The sequence below is a fragment of the Protobothrops mucrosquamatus genome, unplaced genomic scaffold, assembly GCF_001527695.2.
Source record: "Protobothrops mucrosquamatus isolate PMUCROS unplaced genomic scaffold, P.Mucros_1.0 scaffold_305, whole genome shotgun sequence".
Taxonomy (NCBI): domain Eukaryota; kingdom Metazoa; phylum Chordata; class Lepidosauria; order Squamata; family Viperidae; genus Protobothrops; species Protobothrops mucrosquamatus.
The window spans coordinates 51,332-68,685 of record NW_015386381.1 but is presented as its reverse complement, the minus strand read 5'-3'; the positions used below and the strand labels follow the sequence as shown (position 1 = coordinate 68,685).

General features: G+C 40.6%; 1 protein-coding gene across 1 annotated transcript in view; it reads left to right on the top strand.

Annotated features, from left to right (window-relative positions):
- The window catches only part of TMEM135 (transmembrane protein 135), a 176,611-nt gene that overhangs the window by 116,371 nt on the left and 42,886 nt on the right, over positions 1–17,354 (top strand). The window contains exon 6 of the mRNA XM_015832112.1: positions 1,096–1,142. Within this exon, the coding sequence (XP_015687598.1) occupies positions 1,096–1,142 (47 nt within the window). The remainder of the gene's footprint in view (positions 1–1,095; positions 1,143–17,354) is intronic.

The window sequence follows — 17,354 nt, the reverse complement described above, 5'->3', positions numbered from 1 at the left end:
AGTGGGTGTGGCCTACTGGGTGGGCGTGACCAGTTCTACATCATTCGCGTCAAGAGTGCCTATGGAAGCCTGGGCAGGAGTGGAACAGATCTGAGGGTCTCTGGCAGAAGGGGGTCGGACCTGGGCAAGTGCCAAGGCATCGTCCACTGGGGCAAGTGCCAAGATGGCCACCACAAAATTGTACATTGGCTCCCGGCTGGCCTGGGCCAGGGCCAAGGCAGCGGGGGCCGCTCCCTCACTGTTTCCAGGATGGCTTCACGGGCCACATGAAACCACTTTGCGGGCCGCATCTGGCCCCCAGACCTCGTGTTTGACATGTCTGCCCAAGGACAAACTTCCTGTCCATCTGTCCATCCAAAAGTCGCCTCAGGTGAGGTGGGCGGCTACATAAATTTGATTAATAAATAAATACTGAGGTGGCCATCTTTATCCTCCTCCTCCTCCTATGGTTTGTATTTTCACTTTTATGATACTGATATTTATTATTATTATTTTATTTTGTACGTTTTTTGTTTCTATTAATTGTTCTTACTGATTTGTGTTTGTCACCCAGAGTATCCTTTGCTGAGATGAGTGGCTATATAAAATTGATTAAAAATATACATAAATCTTCACATTGGCCTACATCAGGGGTAGGCAACCTTGGCTCTTTTATGACTAGTGGACTTCAACTCCCAGAATTCCTCAGCCAGCATGGCTAGCTCAGGAATTCTGGGAGTTGAAGTCCACAAGTCATAAAAGAGCCAAGGTTGCCTACCCCTGGCCTACATGTTTAACAAAGCTGGGATAGGTGGATTTTGTCATGGTCAATCAAAGAAACAAGACCAAATTTTTAATTTACTATATATACTATATAGTATATACTATATATATAGTTGAGCATATGCCAAAAGGACAAAAAAAAAACAAACCCCAACAACCCCAACCCCTGTTCTTTGTAACATCTTATTGACATTTTTTCACTGTAAATTTCACTTTTTATAATGTGCCTAATGAGGTCTTTGAATTATTTAAAACTTCCTGAAATCTGATCTTGGTTTGGAAGTACTTAATTGGGATTAGCTGTTTAAATAATGTTCTTTTTCCTTTTTATAGGTCCTTTTGTTCTGTGTAACAGCTGCCCTGTTTATGTTCTTTTTCAGGTATGTTGCCAATACTTTTCTTACTTTATGTTAAAAGTTTATTTTAAAATGGAAAGTGCTGTGCTTTTATATCTTTGCCCAAATAGAAAGTTCTTATTCTGAAAGAAAAAATAAATAAACTGCTGAAGTATAGTTAGATTTCATTGCAAATTTAATTTTCTTGGGATTATATTATATAACACCATGTATAAGAAAGCTCAGGAAACATTGGGAGAGTGCCCAGTAAGGAGTTAGTTATTCATTTGCTTTTAACACAATGAAACATCCATTGCATATGGCCATTTCCTACTATTGTAGTTCCATAGCCACCTATTGCTAGCTCCAAAACCACTTATGGTTATTAATTTTAACATGACAGCCAAGAAACAAATTCTCTGGGGAAACATTGTGATGACATACCATGATGGATGTACATATAATGATATTATTTTTTTTCTTGCTCTTCCATCTAAAAGCATTGAATTTTACAAAGGCGTTCTGTTTTATTCTAACTTAATTTCTGCAAAAAAGGGAAAATTCTAACCCTGAGAATGAAATAAGGAGAATTAAAATAAGGAGAGCCAGTTTGGTCTAGTGGATAAAGCACCAGGGTAGAAAATGGGAGACAATGAGTTTAAAAAACCTTTATTTTCTTTGTGTGGCTTATACATTAGATCAGGGGTAGGCAACCTTGGCTCTTTTATGACTTGTGGACTTCAACTCCCAGAATTCCTCAGCCAGTGTGGCTCAGCTTGGAAACCTCTCCCTTTCCCCTCAGCATGACTGGCTCAGGAATTCTGGGAGTTGAAGTCCACGAGTCATAAAAGAGCCAAGGTTGCCTGCCCCTGCATTAGACCAATGTGGCTATACATTAGATCAGTGGTTCTCAACCTTTTTAATGCCGCGACCCACAACCGGTCGTAAGCCGAGGACTAAACCGGTCGTAAGTTGAGGACTAAACCGGTCGTAAGTCGAGGACTACCCAACCGGTCATAAGTCCCTGCCCGGGAGTGCCGCGCATGCGTGGTTCCGCCCCCTGCGCCGGCCGAGGCGTAGCTGGCAAGTGGCAGAGACGGAGCAGGCCGACCACCAGCTGGCCCAGCCCAAGGGAGGTAAGGCACCCCCCGGAAAAGGGGGAAAAATGGCAGACAGCCTTGCTTGGCGACCCCCGTGAAATGGTCGATCGACCCCAAATGGGGTCCCGACCCATAGGTTGAGAACCGCTGCATTAGATCAAGGCTGCTTGATCTTAGCAGTCTTAGGATGTCTGGACCTCAATTGTCTCGCTGGGGAATTCTGGGAGTGAGAGTTGTGCGGACTTACAATAATTACGGTGGTTACCTAAGAAGCAATGGCATAACCAGTATTACAGTTTGATGAGATTGAGAGGGATATTATTATTTATCCCCTGCTTTCAACATCAGTATTCTAGCAGACAGAAAGAATACGTAATACGTTCTGCACAGAGATGCTTTTGAAGATGGCTCGGAAGCTGCAGTTGATTCACAATGCAATTGTTAAATTAGTACATGTTGCAAAAGCACATGACACCAATGCTGTAGGTCAGTCACTGGCTTTCAAGAGGCTTCCAGTGGAAATCAAAGTGTTGGTTTGAATTTATAATGCAATTTACAATGCTACACAGAAAACACTCTTAGATCTAGGACCATGTTCTGCAGAATCAACTTAGTTTACTTACTGGCTAATATTCCTTATCTTTCTCATTGCAGTTGGGGCATGGGGTGTGCTGTATTTCTGTAGCAATGCTTAACCTTTGGAACATTGTTGTGTTCATAACCTAGCTACATCAATCACTTCAGTGAGCCAATGGCTTCCTTGAGATTTTGCTTCTGGATTTTTCTATTATTGACTTTTTGTGAGCACAAAAAAAAGACCTTCTAAACTTTGGCAGCTAAGTTCAGCAAATTGAGTAAACCTTTCCTAAACCTACTCATGGGATCCACGAAGAAGAAAAGCAATCATAATTCTGTCTGCCTTTTTCTTTGGCTCGCTTTCTTCTCACTTGGCTCAGTCATGATGATTGCATTGCTTGGACGTTGATCTTTGGCTTCTGGCAACTCTTTCTGTGTGTTTGGTTTAAACATTTTATTATGCAACTTTAAATCTGCTCTTTAGGCAGTCGGGCGAATGGCTTAAATGAGTTTTATTTTATTTTTTAATTAAAACTAAAAAAGAATATTGAAAATTGCACCAATAATGTATAATCTAAGGTGGAATGTATATTGTTTAAAAGTAATAAGGTAAGGAGAGTTTATTCTATTTTAGAATTAAAACACAAACCACCATATGTTGATTTGTATAGCTGATTCGAATAGAATAGAATAGAGAATGGAATGGAATGGAATGGAATGGAATAGAATAGAATAGAATAGAATAGAATAGAATAGAATAGAATAGAATAGAATATTTATTGATTTAGTCATTTGGCCATATCAGAACTATAAAACTAATACAAATATACAACTAGATGCAAAGAGAACAATAGGACATGTTCTCATAGCACAGTGGTGGCGAACCTATGGCACGGGTGCCAGAGGCGGCACTCAGAGCCCTCTCTGTGGGCACATGCACTGTCGCCCTAGTCCTTGGCCTTGAGCTGGGTTTTATAAAACCTTTTCACTTTAGGCCTCTGCTGCCGTGTGCAAAAAAAAAAAGTTCAATCAGTCAATTTCAACTTCTCGCGGGAAAAAAAAATCTTGCAAAGTTGGAATTGATTGATTGAACTTTTTAGTCCCACCCAGTCTGCTGTTACCACCGCAGCCACGCCCACCCAATGGGCCACACCCCCAATGGGCCACACCCAGCCAATGGGCCACACCCACCCGGCACCCGATGATGCATAAGTGGGTTTTGGGTTGCAGTTTGGGCACTCAGTCTCTAAAAGGTTTGCCATCACTGTCATAGCAAGTCATGACCCCTACATTTAACACCAATCTGGTCTAAACATTCCCTCCTCTTTGAAATGGCCTTTGAAATAAAGGGTCTGGCCTTAGTAATGATAAGCTGGTTTGTTCCTTGAAAAGAGTAAGACAGTATGTCCTGGATGCCCTGGTTTTTTAAGTTTTTAAGTAAGAATTTAAATAAGCAGCCCCTTCTGCAGAATATAGTCTATAGTCAGAAAGAATATATCTTCAACAACTGGTGCTCCACAAATACAGTCTTTCTTCGAACTAAACTCCAAGAAACCTCCCATATCTTACCATGAGGTCTAGCTGTTCAAAAAAATGTGCTCTAGAAAATGCTATTCTGAGATATAAAAATAAAATAAAAAGAAAAGAAAAAATAATAGAAAGTGCAGATAAGACAAAATAGAAAGAAAAATAGGAAAAAAAAGAACAAATAAGAACATAGTAAAAAAAAGAAGAAATATATAAAGAAATGACTTGCCACTGTCTTCTAATCTCCTTGCGAGGAGTAACTGTGTGGAGCACTTGTGTGCAATCTCAAATCATCTCTTTATCCAGAGAGGAATTTAAGCTATTTTCCAGCTCTTCATTCCACTGGGGTCATTGGTTCTCCTTTTATTAGAGATGTCTTCGGTTCACCATTTGTTCCTTGGAAGTTGAGACCTCATATGGTTAAACTTGGAAGTTAGATTTATTTCTTATGTCCCATAAGAAATAACGATTGCTTGGCTCCATAATATCCTACTATGCCAGGGTCAAGATCTTCAGAATTGGAACATTTAATAGCTGAAAGCTTGTAAATTTGCAACTTTTCAAAGTTCAAGCCAACTTTTCCTTGGATACCCTTGTTCCACCTTTCACAATATGATATTTTCCAGTTGTGTTGGACTGCGGTGTCTTTCAATCACCAACAAATATAGCTCAGAACCAACTCTGCTTCTCGGTGTTTGTTATTCAAAGTCAGTAGTTAACAGAGATTAATCTGGATGTTAAAACAGATTTACTCTTCAGTTGCCAAGTTCACAGTACTCTTGCTCTAGCCCACCCACCAAGGATGTTTTAGGCCAAACAGAGTTCCTTAAAGGATTCTTTGCTCTCCCTTTCCCCAGCCCTGTATTGAAGGGTTCACAAGATCTAGTAGCAACTTCGTTTTATGACTTTAAAACAACTTTCCCCAGCTTGATGTGCTCCAGATGTGTTGGACTACAATTTTCATGGTTCCCACCCAGGATGATCTAAGGCTGTGTTTTCCAACACATCTGGAGGGCATCAGGATAGGGAAAGTTTAGCTAGGAATTTTCATGGACTGTAAAGCAGTAGGATGGCCAGCCATATTGGAATCAGCTTTGGAAAGACGGGTGAGAAATTAAATAAGATTGCTTGGAAGCAAAGTTGGAGAATATCTGCAGCATTAAATATTACTATTGTTAGGAATATAGTGAGCAGTATGGCTTTCAACCCTGTGGAGGTTTTATATGGGTCTCACCTTTTTTTGATCCATTGCATTTATCTCTATCCAATCTTTCCAAATCTCAACCTCTCTGCATATTTTGATTGACTGGAGTAGGGAAAGTTTAATATGTACTCAAGCAAAATCTCCCAGGAAGACATTCGCTGCTTTCCCATCATTTTTATCTTCACCTTCACCAACTGTTCTTGAAACCTGGTGATTTTGATAATTATTTTGTATTTGTAGCAAAAACAGTTTACTAATTCTAGCTAACTTTCCCCCTCCCCGCCCATTTATAGAAGAGCGTGGTCACTGGGCTTTCTAACACTGTCCTTCATTCTGATACTTCTCACTCTTTCCTTCATTTATCCTGCCTCCCTTATTTCCTTATTTATTTATTTATTATTTAAATTTATATACCGCCCTATCTCCCTTACGGGACTCAGTGCGGTGAACAGGCAATAATAAAAATCACAATAAATATTGAATAAAAAGCCTGCTCTAAAATACCCCATATAAAACCCCTAGCAAAGCCCAATCAAAACTACGCCAGGCCGGCTGCATGGAATAGATGGGTTTTCAAGGTTCGGCGGAAGAGGCGCAGGTCCGTAGTTGTACATAGGTTGGGGGGTAGGTCATTCCAGAGGGCAGGAGCTGCCACAGAGAAGGCTCTCCCCCTGGGGGTCGCCAGCCGGCATTGACTGGCCGACGGCACCCTAAGGAGGCCCTCTTTGTGGGAGCGGACTGGTCGAAGGGAGATATTTGGTAGGAGGCGGTCTTGCAAATACCTAGGTCCATTGCCATGGAGCGCTTTAAAAGTTGTTACTAACACCTTGAAGTGCACCCGCAAGGCCACCGGCAGCCAGTGCAGCTCACGCAGGAGAGGTGTTACATGGGAGTATCTAGAGGCCCCCAAAATCCCCCGCGCGGCCGCATTCTGGACTAGCTGGAGCCTCCAGGTGCACCTCAAGGGGAGCCCCATGTAGAGAGCGTTGCAATAGTCTTTTTGGTATGAGGCTAGTGAACTGTTTTCTTTCAGTTGGGGGGGGTGACTCCTGAAAACATGCGTATGTGTGATCTTCATTAAAAATGAAATCTTCATTTGATCCTTTTGTTTATCCTAATATTCACCAAGTGTCTTTTCCTTTTTATTTGAAGTTCTTGAAAGAATCATTCCTTTTCAATTCTCACTTCATCTTTCAATAGATAATCCATTCCATTTGGGTTTTCATGTCAGATAACCTATAGAATCTGCATTAGGTTGTGTTGTTAATGGCTCATGGTGGCCAAGGCAAAGTGCCTATCGTCAGTGTTATTGTGGTTGGCTCTGTCTGCAGCTTTTGACATCTTGGACCACCGAATGTTAAAAGCATGTTTGAGTTGTGTTAGTGTTACCAGTACAGCATTTAAATGGTTTGAACCTTCATCAGTGATTTGGATGAGGGGATAGATGAGGAACTCATCAAATTTGCAGACGACACCAAGCTGGCAGGAATAGCCAAAACTCCAGAAGACAGGCTTAAGATACAGAAGGATCTTGACAGACTTGAACACTGGGCGCTATCTAACAAAATGAAATTCAGTGGTGAAAAAAGTAAGGTTCTACATTTAGGCAAGGAAAACCAAATGCACAAGTATGGTATAGGTGGTACCTTGCTCAATAGTAGTAACTGTGAGAGGGATCTCGGAGTCCTAGTGGAGAATCACTTAAATAGGAGCCAGCAGTGTGTTGCAGCTGCCAAAAAAGCTAACACAGTGCTAGGCTGCATTAACAGAGGGATAGAATCAAGATCGTGTGAAGTATTAATACCACTTTACAAGGCCTTGGTAAGGCCACACTTGGAATACGGCATCCAGTTTTGGTCACCACGATGTAAAAAAGATGCTGAGACTCTAGAAAGAATGCAGAGAAGAACAACAAAGATGATCAGGGGACTGGAGGCTAAAACATATAAGGAACGGTTGCTGGAATTGGGTATGTCTAGTTTAACGAAGAGAAGGACGAGGGGGGACATGATAGCAGTCTTCCATTATCTCAGGGGCTGCCCCAAAGAAGAGGGAGTCAAGCTATTTTCCAAAGTGCCTGAAGGCAGGACAAGAAGCAACGGATGGAAACTAACCCAAGAGAGAAGCAACCTAGAACTAAGGAGAAACTTCCTGACAGTTAGAACAATTAATCAGTGGAACAACCTGCCTCCAAAAGCTGTCAACCTTATTTATCTCATGCAGTGTTCTAGTTTCACTGAATGCCTTGTTTCTCAATCTTTCCCCTTGTCAGTAAGCATTCCTCAAGTCTCCTTGTTGGGCCTCTTATTATAAACACAGTAAACAAATTGACTACTACTACATTTATCAAAAGATTAAGCCAGATCTTATTCATGGGCTTCTATTTTAGCTTCTTTACTGACACCAAGCGCACTAAGTTATTTTGATATAATTTGTAAAAAAAAGAAAAAGTGGGACCACTGCTTCCCTAACTGCCACTGGCAATAGTGCTAAAAACTCATGATTAGCTGTTGGGCTTTCAAATTGGAAGCCCTAATTGGTTATCAAATAATTGAGTCTTAAATGTCCAACTGAATTTGTGATAAAGAGTTGAATGTTTAGGCTGATTGCTGAGAGTATTAAGACCCATGTGATATTCTTAAGTTTTTAAAGTTATCCCCGTAATATGTAAAGAATGCAGCACGTTAACTTTCCATCTGGTTTGTCCTAAATATTTTTGCTTTATCTTTACGCATTCTTAGAGTTTTGGAAGACATGACAACATGAAACTCTTTAAGGCATATATATCTTTTCTGCATTCTGAAGCTTTGACATGATTCCAGCCGTAGATATGGTTGTTTTAAAAGTTGTGCTGTTGGCTCTGTCCCACATATACAGCAAATCACCTTTCAGGAATTGATTCCAAAGAATTGGACAGCTTCTTGTGTATGCTGAATGATTCCAGTAGAATTTTATAGGCTAAATATTTCATTTTGTTCATGACATGTACTTATAATACAAATCCATTGCAACATCGCTTTAAGACATCCAGCAATTTTCTTAAGTTGCATGGACAATAGGCTAGATTAGTTACTATGGTGATAAATCCTTAGTAATGATTCACACTGGATGTGTCTGAATTTGTACTAAACATTGGAAAGAAAAAATGTTAAGCTAGAATTGTAAACGGAAAGGAATCGTTACGGATTACTTTTTAATGTATGCAAATATATATATATTTGACTAAAATTGTCAAATCCACTTTTGTAAATAGGAGTTGTCGTTGTACTCATTTCAGATTTGCTTTCTGACTAATGAGTTTTTATAATGCTAATGAAATTTGAGATTGGGGGCCCATTTCATAAAATATTTTAATGATAGTTTTTTTTTCTTCCTTCTTTCCTTTTCCCTATCCTTTTCCCTATCCTCATGTATCCTCCTACAATTTTTGCAGGGAGTGTTTTAATGAAATATGAGCCAAAGCAGTTAAATAGGACCAAATAACCTGTGGTTCGGGTAACACAATCTTTTATCCTCTTTTGTTTTCAAAACACAATATGTAGACGGTCATCTTTCACCCTAGACGTTCTGTAGGCTTTCCCCCCCCCCTTCCCATTTAGCTCTGAACACTTATGCTACCTTTTAAAAAAAGAAACAAAAAGGAAGATTTAGAGATTCAGATACTTTTTAACACTAATTTTTCTTTTCGACCAGGGGCATTTTAATGATTCAAGTTATATTCTCTTCCAGACTGGCACAACAAACAAAGTTTTTCCTTTGTGAAAACATGTGAAAAATTCTGTGGCCTAGGTTGTTATAAGAATCAACTTTATTTCTTTAAGATCATGGCTGATAGACTGCTATCATGTAGTGTAAGAGATTATGCAGATTTTTTTGAAAGGTAACAAACTGATGACACCTCAAAATATCGGCAATATGATGTATGTTAAGTAAACATAAACACTCAGACAAATAGAAGAAAAAAAATAGAACGTGATATAAAATAAATATCAGCACTATGATGTATGTTAAGTAAACATAAACACCCAGACAAGTAGAAGAGAAAAATAGAACGCAATATAAAATAAACAGCAAACTATAGGAAAGAAACAGCATCAGTGAAAAGAGTGCAAAAGTGTAAAAATAACAAGTAGAAATTATTTTACATCTAAAATAACATTAGATAGGTTAATTTTGATTAAATGCCTCTAGTAATTGTAGTTAATAAAAACTATGAAAGACCAATAGTATTTTTCATCATATGGGGATTAATTTTCATATTGTGATGAAAAATATGATTAGAAAAAAGTCAGAGTTTAAATGAAATACTTAAACATTTGATATTAGATATTTGGGATTTAATAAGAAACAGGAAAGGTAGCATTTAGCAAAAAAAAAGACAACTTAGATTATAGGATTTGGTTATCATTCTCCATTTATTTTATTTATTTACTAATTTATATGCCACCCATCTCACCAATAAGGTGATTTTATTTATCTTTGTACTTACTGATCAGTTCTGTTGATATCAACAATAAGAAAAACGTGAGAATTTTCAGATTCCAAACTTTGTTTTCTTTAAAAATAAGATTTAAATTGCACCTAGATCAGGGGTGGGCAACTGTGGCTTTTTATGACTTGTGGACTTCATCTCCCAGAATTCCTGAGCCAGCTGCTCAGGAATTCTGGGAATTATCTGGGAATTATCTCTGGGAATTATCTCTGGGAATTATCTCTGGGAATTATCTCTTTGCTGCTATTTGCCATTTCCACGGTGACAAGATACACACCCTTCTGAAAATTTGTACAGGTAGTCCTTCTACCATCATACATAAAATTAGAATTCTGCAAAGCTTGCTGAAGTGAAACTGGATGAAATTTAACTGCGGCAGTAATTCCATCAGTTATGTCAGCGAGAAGCACCTTTGATACTGTATTTCTAAAGCCAAGATCCATTTTTAGAACATTTTATTATGCAAAGTGTAATTTAATAAGCTTCCACTTTCTCTGCGGTGGCTCTAATATCAGGCAATGGACGTTTAGAGGCTGTTTTCTTAGAGCAAGTAAGTGCTACTGTGCATTTTTTTAAAACAACGACAACAACCCCATAATTGAAAGGAATGGAAGCATATTATATACAGTTTTTTATGGCACCTCAGTTTCAAATCCATCTGCCTCTTATTTTAAAAATATTTCTGGAAAATCTAGCACCGAGAGGAAGGCTTTCTTTCAGCTGGGTTTATGATTTAGATTGTCAGTAAAAGTTATTTCAGCTTGTTGATCATTCTCCTTGGAGTCCTTTCAAAGAATGCTGCTGTTTCCTAGCTTAGGCGTCCTCTCTGATGAAATTCTCACAAGACAAATATAACTTGAATGCAAAATCAGGCTTGCAATGTTGGAAGAAACTTGAAGAATATTTGGCCCCAAACTTCTGCTTTATGGCCTATTATACTCTGGGATTCGCTTCTGTAGGCCTTTCACAGCTGCATCACCACCGTCTTTGGTCTGGCCTGATTTGGCCTCGTCTTTCTCCGTTGCAGGCTTGGCTTTTCAAGGGAGACAGAACCAAGAAAAACTGTGAAAATGTTTTTTTCTTTAGAAATGGCAGAAATTGTGGGATGTAAGACCATGGTCTTTCTGTAGTAGCTGCTTCCTTTTCTAAACAGCTGGAATTGAAAGGAAATATATTTATAAATGTTTATGTATTGCTTGTATGTACACTGAGAGCTTATGCACTGGAGACAAATTCCTTGTGTGTCCAATCACACTTAGCCAATAAAGACGCCTCTCCTCTCCCCTTCCCTCCCCTCCCCTCCTCCCCCTCTCCTCTCCTTTTCCTTCCCCCTGTCCCCTCTCCCCTCCCCTGTCCCCTCCCCTCTCCCCTCTCCCCTCCTCCTATCTCCTCCCCATCCCCTTCCATCCTCCTCTACCTCTCTTCCACTCCTTCTCTCCTCTCCTCTCTTCCCCCTCTCCTCTCCTCCCCTCTTCCTAGTATTATACTTTATGTATGTGGTCGCAGTATTAAAGGATTGCAAATAAATGATCATGCTGTATTTGTTAGGAAAAGAGAACATACAACATTCTGCACCAGTGAGTGTCTGCACAAATACCTGAGTTTAGTGCCCAGTTCTAAGGCAGCAAAAATGCAACCTGAAAAGCTAAGCAGAAAATACGACTTTCATGTTCTCATCATGCCTCTCAAATGATAGCAGGCAGCATTAGACAGATGCAATAAATCTTGATTTGAGTCCCTCTTAAATATGCATTTTGTCACCCAATGTCCATACTGCTTGTGGGAAGACGTAGAGGGAGAAAGCCGGAGCCAAATGACAACAGAAGTATCACAATGGGAGCCCTGCCCCTTTTTCTGTTTGTGCCATGATGGCATGTGAGAGCTTGTGTTGTGCTATCTGATGGGTCATTCTGACAAAGAGTTGGAGTCTGTTCCTACCTCTGATAAATGCTAACTGTGTCAGGCCATTGTTTATTCTCACAGAATAAATCTCATGTTTGGACAAAGTAAACAACAACAACAATCCATGCCACGTGCATATGGAAGGGGGGATGTTACTAACATTCTATCTATGATGCTGGGCAAATCTTCATTATTCCCTTAGATCAGTGGTTTGATGTTGTCACAGAGGTTTCAAGTTTGGGTTTATTAATTACATTTATTATAATAATAACAATAACAATAACAACAACAACAACAACAACATCATCATAATAATAATAATAATAATAATAATAATAATAATAAAAAAAAAAATAGAGAAAGTCATAGAAAATGATAAAATTAAACTGCTCTGGGACTTCAGAATTCAAACAGACAAGCACCTGCAACATAACACCCCAGACTTAACAATTGTCGATAAGAAAGACAAAAAAGTCTGGATAGTGGACGTGGCAGTGCCTGGAGACAGCAGAATAGACGAGAAAGAACTGGAGAAGATAACAAAATAAAGAGACCTACAAATAGAAATAGAAAGACTGTGGCAAAAGCAAGCAAGGGTAGGACCAATAGTAATAGGCGCCTTGGGTGCAATCCCAAAACAACTGGAGCACCACTTGAACACCATCGGCATTGACAAATTCGGTATTAGTCAATTGCAAAAGGCGGCCTTACTAGGAACTGGCTCCATCCTGCGACGATATCTGTAATACCATCAAACATCCACGTCTGCCTATCCCAGGTCCTGGGTAAGGACTCGATAGGTAGACAAAATGCCAAATCCAGTCTGAACATCTGGCTGACTGTGCGATGATCCATAATAATAATAATAATAAAGTTGGAAGGGACCTTGGAGATCATCGAGTCCAACCCCCTGCTCAGGCAGGAACCCTACACCATTTCAGACAAATGACTGTCCAGTCTCCTCTTAAAAACCTCCAGTGTTTGAGCAATCACAGCTTCTGGAGGCAGGTTGTTCCACTGTTAATTGTTCTGACTGTCAGGAAATTTCTCCTCAGTTCTAGGTTGCTTCTCTCTTTGATTAGTTTCCTAAAGTCATTTATCTCTGACTTTAAACAGTGGTTGCATTTCCAGTAGGTGACTGATTCTCTGCATTCAGGAAGGTGTTTGCTTGCAAGGTGAGCTGGCAGTAATATGAGAAGCTTTTAAGGGCTAAAGTTTCGGGTGTCTTCGAACACAGCTATCCCAGGAAGAATGAGTGGGGCTGCTTGGTTTCCTTTTAAGATTCCCTCTGTCAGTCACAAAGCCCTTTTGTCCCTTTAATGCATTATGTGACCGGCCTTTGGCTGTTAATCATGTTTCTGTCATCCCCAGATACAAAATAATAGTGTGTGTGGGGGGGGGGAGGAGAAATAGCTGGTCTGGTTCTCAGGCCTCTGAGGATAGGTTGTTTGGGGCTATCTCTGTCCCAGTTGCCTGGAATGGTTAGGACTGGGTCACCAACAATGACACACATTCCTGTTGCGGCTCTCAGTTCCTTGATTCTGCTGAGAACATGGCTGATGTTACAAGGGTGGTGATGGAAAACATTTGAATTTTATAGATTTGGTTTTTTTCTTTGCTCTCGGGGGCCATGCTACAGTTTGAAAATAGCATTTCACCCTATACTTGAAATGCCTGGAAAGCTTTTAGATTAAGATAAGATAAGATAACCTTTATTGTCATTTTTATACTGTGGGCACAATGGCACACATAAAAAATGAAATTTAGTTGCCCGCTCTCAAAGTAAAAAACATACATGACACACACCTAAACATACTATGAACAACATATATATAGACCCACATTTCTACATATACGTAGCAAATAAATATTAAATATTGTCCATTAAATATTGTATGGGTGTTCAGGGAGGGGTAGCACCTCTGGTGGAGGGCATGTCGTGCCCTTTTTTTAGGGCAGCTCGTACACCTTTGGTCCCCACCTGACACTTAGCTCTCACCTGTGGCTCCTAGTAGCTGTAACATGCGCAGCGGCCTCACCCCGGGCAACAGCTTCGACAGGCTGGCCAAACCAGGTTGAGAGTAGCCGTTGTGTCTTTGACATTCGGTGAGCAAGGGATTTGTCTATCCCAAGCATGTGAAGACAGACTCTGGCGGATTGAGCAGATGAGACCTATTAAAATAGGACCAACGATCATGAAGGCAGTTTCTGCAAGTGACGTGGTACGCTGAGAGCACGGCAAGACACGAAAGATGCCCTGGTCAACTACTGCGCCCAGCCCATCTCCAACTGTGTCGACTTTTGTCCTGCCATTGGAACAAGATGGAATCTGGGAAGAGAGAGTGAGGCTGACTGTGCGCACCTCTCCCTCACTTTAATCCAATCCACGCGCAAGTCTTGACATCTTGACTTTCCCTTGACATTTTGAATATTGTCCATCTTGAATATATAACGGAAGGAGGAAGCTTGAGAGTTCACAAGGTTAATGCTGTATGGAATGAAACTCTGGCTGAATCTGGATGTTCTGCTTCGGATGCCACGAAGCCCCCTCCTCCCAGAAGGTAACAAGGAAAACAGGTCGTGAAGAGGATGTGTAGTGTCCCAGATAATCTTACGGACCCTGCTCAAGCAGCGCTTCTGTGCTATGTCCTGGATGGGAGGGAGGGAGCTGCCAATGATCTTTTCAGCCATTCTCACCACTCTCTGCACCACCTTCCTGTCTGAAGCAGTGATGCCTCCAAACCAGACTGTGATGCTGCATGACAGGATGCTCTCGATTGTCCCCCTGTAGAAAGTGGTCAGGACAGTGCTGCTTTTTCAGGTTCCCTATCATATCCAAGTTTCCATAAGGCAAAAAATAAAATAAAATAGGGGCTTATTCTTTTTTCGCTACCTCTTGTAAACCTAATCAGAATTGTTGCCTTCCTGCTTGAAATTTCACCGCAACAAGAGGATGTAATTTGATCACATCTTCTAAGATCCTCTCATTAAAATAGATACATCTTGTGGCAGTTCTGTTCTGGTATGCCGTTTTATGAATCGGCATCCTTGGGATGTGCTGATTTGGGAATGTACCTCAATACATTAAACCCAATTTACTTATATGTAAATTTGCCCTAGCTCAAGATGCATGTTTATTAAACCATCATTTCCCAGTGTAATGTTTCTGGGATGTGTTAGGATTCCAATTTCTAGTATCAATAGAACATGGCTTCTATTGACGGATGGTCCTCAACTTAACAACCATTCGTTTAGTAACTATTCGAAGTTACAGTAACACTGAAAAAAGTGTCAGACCATTTTTCACGGTTAATGACCGTTGTAGCATCCCCATAGTCATGTGATCAAAATTCAGACCCTTGGCAACCGGCTCATATTTGTGATGTTTGGAGTTTCCCGGGTAATGTGATCCCTTTTTGCAATCTTCTGATAAGCAAAGTTAATGGGGAAGCCAGATTCACCTAACAACCATGTTACTAACTTTAACAACTGTAGTGATTCACTTAACAATGGTGGCAAGAAAGGTTGTAAAATGGAGCAACACTCACTTAACAACCGTCTTGTTTAACAGTAAAACTTTTAGGCTGGATTGTGGTCGTTAAGTCGAGGACTCCATGTACATCTGTCATATGCTTAAATAAGCTTGGATACCGCCTAATGTCCAAACAGCTTTTTAAAAAACTACATTAACCATATAATTATATAAAACTATCTTTCAGCAACATTAATCAGCAGTACCAATGCCATTTTAAATTTACTAAAAGACAAAAGCTTTCTTTTATCTTCTTCATATATTTCTTTCTTTCAAAACATTTTATTTCCAAATTAAAATTTGACCATCATGATTTTGAAGTTCGTATTAAAGGATAGGAGCCATAACCTTGATTAATATATATATTTATTTTTACATTAAAAAAAAAATTAGATGCCATCCAGAATCGCTGGGTAGAGAGATGGGCAGCACACAAACTTAATTAGATAAATAAATAAAATGTACATAACTGTCTTTGTGTTCAGTTAGACCATTAATTCGAATGTGCGGCTTTCATAACATCATAATGTGAGTTCTACATAAATCTTAGATGCCACCCATTTTTTGTTATGCAGTTATCTTGGAAATACAGTTTAAATCAACAGGTTTGCACATGTTTCGGAAAGCATTTGCAGGTTTTAAGAGATTACTAGAAATTAGTATTTCAGAAATATGTAGTATTTCAGGGCCACTGCTAAATACCTAGGATTCTGCTCCAGTGAGCTAACCTGTAAACCCAGGGACGGAAAAGAACAACTATTTTGTGGTTAGATGTTTGTGGTTTCCTCTTTGGGCACCTTGCCATGAGATAAGTACAGTACAAGATTATTGCAGGGTGAATTATATGAAAACAGCTAGTGATACAAAGCAGACCGTTTCCCACACATCTTCAAATTTGCCAAGTGATTAATGGTCATCTTTTACATTGCTTTTTTTCTCCCTTCTTGTTCCCATGCTGACATGTTGAGATGTATCAGTAGGTTTATTACAGCAACCAAACATGCTATAAACTTGGGGTGGGGGAGTCTTTAGTACATTTATAACGTACCCCACCCTAAGAGCCCTCAGGAATACCAGATGACACAAAGTGAAATGCAACGTTCCCCCTCCCCAATCAACAACAATTTCAAGTATGCAAGTCTGTTAACCCTTTCAGAAGGTTCCAAGTTTATTTATAGGAGGATTAAATGAGAAACTCTATAAATCAGGGGTCCCCAACCGCTGGGCCAGGGCCTGTTCAAAACCGGGCTGTGGGAGAAATGGGCCAAGTGCATGAGTGAAGCTCCAGTTGTGCGAAGTTTCGCACACGAGTGCTCTCTGCTCGCCTGAGGGGAGGTTTGCGCGTGACTGCAAGCACCCTCTGCTCACACATGAAGCTCCATTTGTTGAGCGGAGGGAACGGGTGTGTGCTACTCGCACAAATGGAACGGTGCACTTGTGCGCCTGCCACTCACACACGCACCACCCCCTGCCCCGGGCTGGGCCGCCAAGCTGGAAAAGTTGGGCACCGCTGCTCCAAATGAATGAAATGAAAATTGAGTTCAGCTTTTATTTTTTTTACTATACTTACTATACTTACTCCTGGATACTCGGCTGTCTTTAGACGACCATATGACAGCCGTGGCCAGGGGGGCTTTTCATCAGGTTCGCCTGATACGCCAGTTGCGCCCCTTTCTGGATCGTGACGCTCTACGCACGGTCACTCAAGCCCTCGTTTCCCGCCTGAACTATTGCAACGCTCTCTACATGGGGCTCCCCTTGAGGTGCACCTGGAGGCTCCAGCTAGTTCAGAATGCGGCCGCGCGGGGGATCCTGGGGGCCTCTAGATACTCCCATGTAACACCTCTCCTGCGCGAGCTGCACTGGCTGCCTGTGGCCTTCCGGGTGCGCTTCAAGGTGTTAGTAACAACCTTTAAAGCGCTCC